At 40.0% G+C, this 7141-nt stretch overlaps 1 protein-coding gene across 2 annotated transcripts in view; it reads left to right on the forward strand.

Moving 5' to 3' along the window:
* Positions 1 to 5796, forward strand: part of LOC139943029 (uncharacterized) — a 94358-nt gene extending 88562 nt beyond the window's left edge. The window contains exons 1-4 of one of the 2 annotated variants that reach the window (XM_071939845.1): positions 1095 to 1333; positions 1904 to 2019; positions 3117 to 3395; positions 3784 to 5796. In XM_071939845.1, coding sequence (XP_071795946.1) covers positions 1288 to 1333; positions 1904 to 2019; positions 3117 to 3395; positions 3784 to 4173 — 831 coding nt within the window. In that variant the 5' untranslated portion in view covers positions 1095 to 1287 and the 3' untranslated portion in view covers positions 4174 to 5796. Of the gene's footprint in view, positions 1 to 1094; positions 1334 to 1903; positions 2020 to 3116; positions 3396 to 3783 lie in introns of those variants that run through there. The other variant, XM_071939846.1, reaches the window with a different exon arrangement.
* The last annotated feature ends 1345 nt before the right edge of the window (positions 5797 to 7141 follow it).

Consider the following 7141-nt stretch of genomic DNA (forward strand, 5'->3'; position numbering starts at 1 on the left):
TGATACAACTATGGGTGCGTTCGTTTAGCTTCCCTGGGTCGACCCCGGTGTGTGGCGGGGTATTTTTCCAGGAAGAGTGTGTACAGATAATAACCCACGCACCGGGGTCGACCCTGGGTAGCTAAACGAACGCACCCAGTAGATCAGTGTAGATCAGTGCAGAAAATGACCACTCCTATCAATGGGAAACAAAACATTTACTTGTTAAAATGGCGCCCATGCGTACTTCACGTTCTTGAATGGACCCCCTTCACCCCTCTAGCCAACTTGACCCCCCCCCCCCCCCCGATTTAATTCCTTGTTACTTGGGATGAATCAATCTCGCCATATTTACCTTTGGTTTTTGAAAACTTTAAAAACATGGCAGTCCTGTATAAACGTAAAAACAATGTTAAAGCAATAAAAAAATGATTCATACAACTCCTCGTACAAAAGGTGGTTGAGTGTTTGAGATATCGCGGTATTTTTGCCCGACTTTATGTCCAATTAGGAAGAATAATCCCTGAATGAAAATCACAACCTGAAAGGCGTTACTGCGGTAACGCCATTATATTAAAGGCTTTGTGGATACATTTCATAAAACTCTCCGAAAAATAAAAATTAAAACAAAACTTGAGGCCGACAAAATGTTGAAAATGTGTTAAATAACACAGGGCGCCACCAGGAGGTTGATCCTAATTCCTAATTTGCTTATTTATTAAACACGACAAATTATTTTGTTTTCAAACACAGACCAACACTTACGCTTTAAAATTGAGGAGGTTCAATCTTAAATGCGATATGCAATTGATTGGATGACATGATTACTGAAGTTTATGTTTTAAACCTCCATTGAGTATGACGAGGGAAGCTATAACGAATTCTTAAAAAAAAATCGCCATTGTACAAACGTCATCTCTGATTTGTTTAAATTCCCGCTTCATCGTTGGTTTGTTCAACTCTTTGTTCACAACTACTTGGAGGAATGCGCTTTCTACCAGGTGCGTCACACTGTAGGCCTTTGAATGGTATCACAGAAGGAGACTCTACAGCGATTGGTTGAGATATTTCTTCCATTGTTACTGCCACCCATTACTGGGTTTTATCTGACTGAGCAGTAGTGTGGTAACCTTCGTGATTATCGGCACTCTATCACCATCTTGAGGCTCCAGACTTGGCTACTGGTTTACGTTTTACATTCATCATTACGTCCATTCCGAAGCAGCTCCTGTTCGTGTGTCGTCGTCTTCTACTGAGAAGACATTAATCGTTGCATGTAACTTTTGGTTAACTCGATTGAAAGGAAACATGAAGAACCTGGTTCTACTCCTGATGTTGGTGTGTACCCTTCATGGTACGTGCATCGTTTGTTTGTTGATTTTGTTTGCTGTCATTTCGTTCGTTTTGTATTTGTCAGGCATTTCAAAACAAACCTCTCATGGCTTTTGTAAATGCCCTAGATCCCTTTTGTTTGCTGCGCATCCCTTATATTACTTGTCTTCATTTTATTGTAGTTATTCATTATGTTCCTGACTTGTTCTTTACTATCTTAGGCTTAAAGACAATGAACACTATTGGTAAGTGTCAAAGACCAGTCTTCTCACTTGGTGTATCTCAACATAATCCTAAAATAACCTGTGTATATTTGAGCTCAATTGGTCATCGAAGTTGCGAGATAATAATGACAGAACAAATACCCATGTTGCACAAGAGTATTGAGTGCTTTCAGATTCTTAAATTCGAGACCTCAGCTGAGGTCTCGATTTCACTATAGATAATTTAGAGTGAAATTACCTTATAGCAAAAATGCTTTGCATCCTACCACGAGGTGGCACACCCAGATGAACCACCACACTCACAAGAACTGAAGTGTTATTGTTTGAGTCACATCTTATTAATGTACTTTTCTTTGTTTTGTTTGTAGGTTTGTGTGTATCTCTTGAATGTTACAATTGCCAGCCCTATGATTATGGCTGTGAGGATTTTTCGTTCGCGATTCCAGATATATATTCTTGCCCTGATGAAGCCAGTGTATGCCAGGTAAGTAAGCTATACCCGACAGGCCATTCCATGTCAATACAGCCCTACTAAAAAAGCACCAACATTTGACATTTTAAAGGATTTGGGCTTTTTTTGTAACACAAAACACAAACCACATGTTTACTTTAGACTATACCGTGCGAAGATGTTGATAGTAGAAAGCTTCCCTTAATTGCTGAGGTGCAGTAGTTTTTTAAAAATGAGAAACAAAGTCACGAAATTTAGACAACAATTTAAAGCACAACTGATAAATACGTGTTTTACATTATAAAACTGGGACGAAAATTATTTTCGTGACATTGTTTTATTCATTTAAAAAAAAATACAGCGCCTCAGCAAGTATTATTTTAAGGTTGGCCTTATACCACTATTATCTTCAAACGGTGTAAGTTTAAGGTCAAGCTGTGTAAGACATTGTATTTCGTGTTGCAAAAAGTACCCAAATCTTTAAGAAAAGCAAGTTGGCTACAGCGATAAACTGTTTAGCCATAAAGATGGGACGAAAGTGTCAAAAGGGGTGAGATGGGACATGCTATATGTTTACTCATTATACGCAGTGTCCGAAACGGCGACATCGGCTGTCTACGGCTAGATCAGCGCGTCTGTCAGTGTAAAAGAATAGTATAGGAAGACGCATGCGATCTGGCCATGCGCCATAGCTATAGCCGAATACGCCGTTTCGGGCACACCCTTAGTTTGCCTTTGAAAAGAGAACAGCATCGGTTCCTCAAGGTACCAATAAATTATCTCATAATAAGAAAACAGAAATCATCCAGTTAGGCTTGTTTTCCTTCCCATGTGCCGAATGGAAACAAACCCTTTTCAAGTTTGATGAACATCTGACGTCATTGCCGGCGCCCTTAGTGAATGTTAGATGGAAATAAAAGTAAGGTTGGGTTCAGTAAAAGAGGCACATCAATAAATATTAGGTTTTTTTTATGCAGCACCATTTATTTTGTGGCGTTTTTAAAACTACTAACCTTCGGTAATTCTCAACCAAACGTGTGTCTTGTTTTGACTCCAAGTTGCCTGTGAACAATGCCCTGTGGGACATGCCTCCTTAAATCTAATGTGGCTTCTTCTTGTACCAAATCCAGGTAACAACAGATTTTATGCGAAGTGGAAGTAAAGAATTCTCAAGAAGCTGTATATCCGAGGTAGATTGCAAGAGCAATTGCTCTTCGTATTCAGTGAGTGGTAACAGATGTCAAAGCTGCTGCAGCGAAGACTTCTGTAACAGAGGTGACGTTGAGCCGTTTGATGGAAGCATCTCCTGCTATGGATGCAACGGGTCACTTTCTGCTGCGTGCAATGACGATTTCAATCCAGCCGATCCATCAGTTGAAATGGTTACATGCACATCCGGCCAATGCGCGGTAAGCATTTCCATCAGAATTTCTGTCTCGCATTATAATGATGTGATCTTCTTGGTTTTTTCCCCGATGCAAACTCGTTCTAAACCAAAGTCTAGATGTGTATAGACTGGTCCCTTTTGTGATTTTTTTTTTTTGTGAATCATTTGTTATGGATGGATACAGGGAACTTAACGAGTGTTTGTTTTTATCAGAGCATCATTCAATCAATTGAAGCTTTATGATGTATTTATTTATTTATTTTTATTTTGTTTTGTGCCACGGGCCTTAATTATCGCACGGCCACAACCCTGTCGGTTTTAAGAACTCGTCGCCACCCTTTCCTCCTTGTTTTTACTGATCAATTTTGTCATGGCCGGGGACATAAATCAATGCAATTTCATCCCTCCAGATCTATCATGACAAAGAAGGGTCTCAGACATCAATTGTACACAGAGGGTGCCCAGCGACGGAGTCGTCATGCTGGCCTAATCCACACTGCACAGAGAGCGGCTGTGTTTCATGCTGCGAGGGACACTTCTGCAATGGACAAGTTATGTCCTCTCTATATTACGCGACTACATCCGAATCGCCTAAAATAGCTCTTAAGTCACTGACTGGTCCCAGTGGTGCTACAATAGCCAATATTGACCAAGATGACGACCAAGATGACGACCAAGACGACGACCAAGATGGCGACCAAGATGACACTGGTAAAGGAACCCGTTTGTCCAAGCCGTGTGGCACTTTGATTATTTCACTGATGGGCAGTTTGCTGCGTTTAACGATAAATAATTACTGAAAATTGAATCGTGAAAAAAGGTGGTATGACTCGTGATTGCCAATGGGAGACTTTTGGGACGCTTGGTGGCAGCAGACTTACCAAGTACAATCTATTGTTCTCGTTAATGTGCGCATTCTCAGAACTACGTTATCAATGGCAATTTACCTGGTAAGTCATCTGCCACGTAGCGTTCAAAAGTCTCACATAATCGCAAGTTGTTAAAATAATAGCTAAAATCTTTATTTATTACTAGATAAAGAATGTAAGTCACTTGTCGATTAAAACGGCCCTTCTTCTTCAGATAAAGGGAGTTGTCATTGCTTTGGAATAAAAATGGTGACTTAAAGTAAAGATTATACGTTTGTTAAATTATATCTGTGACGTCACTCTATTGTTGAAAATGTAGATTATTTTTACGAATCTAAGTGTAGATTCGTAAAATAATTTACAGTTAGTTCAACTTGAAAATTAAAATACTTTCCAACTGAAAGATAGCATGAAATGCAACAAGACATGAAAAATATATTATCTTTCAATTTACATGTATAAACATTGCTAAGTTTAGGGAAAAAATCACTTTTAGTAACACAATTTATTGTAAACTGAGCAAACAGGCGTCCATCGATAATGTTGCAACAGTATCACGACCGGGTTTATTAATAAAATCTATTTATTCATTGATTGATTGGTTGATTTATTTATTGGTTGATTGATTTAGTTATTTATTTACATGTTATCACATTATGCATTTAACGCTGCCAACGTGTGTGTATGGTTCCCTATGGTAACTATAATCTTCATGACACAGTTTCAAATCAGGAATAGTCTGTGTTGCACGGCCTTGCAATCAATGCAAAAAGCCATAAGTTTTGTTTATCTTAGATTAGTTGTTATAATATTTGAAATATAAATTGAATTTATCAATTTACGATTCTTTTTCAAAAAAAAACGATTCCCATTTATTTCGTAGTACGATTTATTTGTACTTCTCGTTACTCTCTTTTAAAGGAAAGGTAAAATGTTTGGTAAATACTCAAAACAAATATTAACTTAAAAACTAATTTGGTAACGAGCATTGGTCAGAAGAGCGTTTATGGAAACGACTCCCTCTGAAGTAACGTAGTTTTTAAGAAAGAGGTATTTTCTCACTAAATTAATAAAAGACTTCTAGCAAGAATCTTTTATTCCTATCTGAAAGCAAACACATTCGTCCAACATGGCTGCTTTTTCTTCGTACCCATTATTTTTTTTCGCAACTTCGATGACCAATTGAGACCAAATTTCACAGGCTTGTTATTTTATGCTAATGTTGGGATACATCAAGTTAGAACACTGGTATTTGGGAGTCAAAAGTTTGACTCCCATAAATGGCCGACCGTGTTAGTCGACGACGTAAAAGGAAAACCGTGCAATTTCGAGGCATGTTTGTGTGGATCATCGTTTCCTACTTTTACAACGTCTTTCTACCCATATGCATTTTATAAAAAACGGTTACCAATGCTTTTCAAAGACCAACTCGACCGATCCAAGGCAACGTATTCCTTTAATATTAATGTGTGTTGTTCTTCTTCTTGATGTTGTTTTGTTAATGATCACCCAAATAAAATACCGCTAAACACCAGTATGGACAGTACACTTATTTTGGGTCTTTGTATTTGTAAAGTGTCAGTTCAAATCCTGCTTCCAAAGTCGCCTTCTTTATTTAATCGATGAGTATTTCCAGCTCGCCACAGTCAGCGTCAGAAGGTGTATAATTTCATTTAGCCTAAAAATGGCAACACCATAATGTGTGCAGTCGTTTAGCTTCCCTGGGTCGACCCCGGTGCGTTCGAATAGCTTTGACGTCATTCCAGGGTCTCACCCGGGTCAGTGCCCTGCTTGTCGATTGGATCACTTGGGGTGACCCGAGGTACATGACGTTACCACGAGAGGGCGAGTAAGATCAGTAGGGCGAGTAAGATCGTTCGATTAGCTCTTGTCTGGGGCTTTCACCCGAGAGAGCACCGCAGGGTCGACCCAGGGGAGCTAATCGAACACACCCAATACTAATTGAGAAGTTCGCTATGGTTTAATGGTTTTGGAATGTTACGGTTCAAATCATCTCAATACAGTTAAGGCCGTCAAAGGATCATACGCACACGTTACAATGGGTGCTATACACTAGCCTTGCTCAAGGCAGTCGAATTATTCACTCCGAAAAAAGACCGCCGCTGTATAAAAACCCACCCGTATTCACTGTGCGTAAAACCCACCCGTATTCACTGTGCGTAACATCACACGACACGATGCCCCCGTACACTATCCGCATCCCATGCGGAGGCCGTCAGGCCGACATGTCGGCCTGACGGCCTCCGCATGCGGTTAGTGGTGTACGAGTGCGATGACTTGTGTGAACAGTATTCGTGCGATGTGACAGTGTGTATACGGGTGGGTCATTCGGTGTGATCGCACACACCATGCACAGGGTATACGGCGGGTGGGTTTACAGCTGCGTCTTTTCGGAGCGAATAATGCGACTGCCTTGAGCAAGGCTAGCTATACACGGACTCTTTCAATCGAACAAAACCCAATGCCCTTTCTCTTTTCTTTAGCATGAAATCGCTGGTTCTGAAAGGCAAATCTGGCTGTGGGGCCCATTATAGGCTCAGGTGACGTGAGGGGGTGGAGTTATAGAGGATCCAGAATGAACGAGAAAATCCTCATTCGCGGCTTTGAACAGTGTTGTTGGTATATATAGAAAAAAAAAGCTTTGCGCTTGATTTATCATTCATATAGCGAAGCAGACATTCAGATGACATCCTCTGCCGTTTATAATGCGAGGCAGATATTAACCAAGTAACGATCAACTTTGTAACACCGTATAAAGTTGGGTATAACCTTGACTAGCATCTTCCAGTTTGAGATAATCTGATATCGGGAACTGTTCCAAGTAACAACCATCTGTAACTTTGTAACACCGTCCACTGCTTGTTCCAAATCAAGTATA

This window comes from Asterias amurensis, chromosome 10, assembly GCF_032118995.1.
Source record: "Asterias amurensis chromosome 10, ASM3211899v1".
Taxonomy (NCBI): Eukaryota; Metazoa; Echinodermata; class Asteroidea; order Forcipulatida; family Asteriidae; genus Asterias; species Asterias amurensis.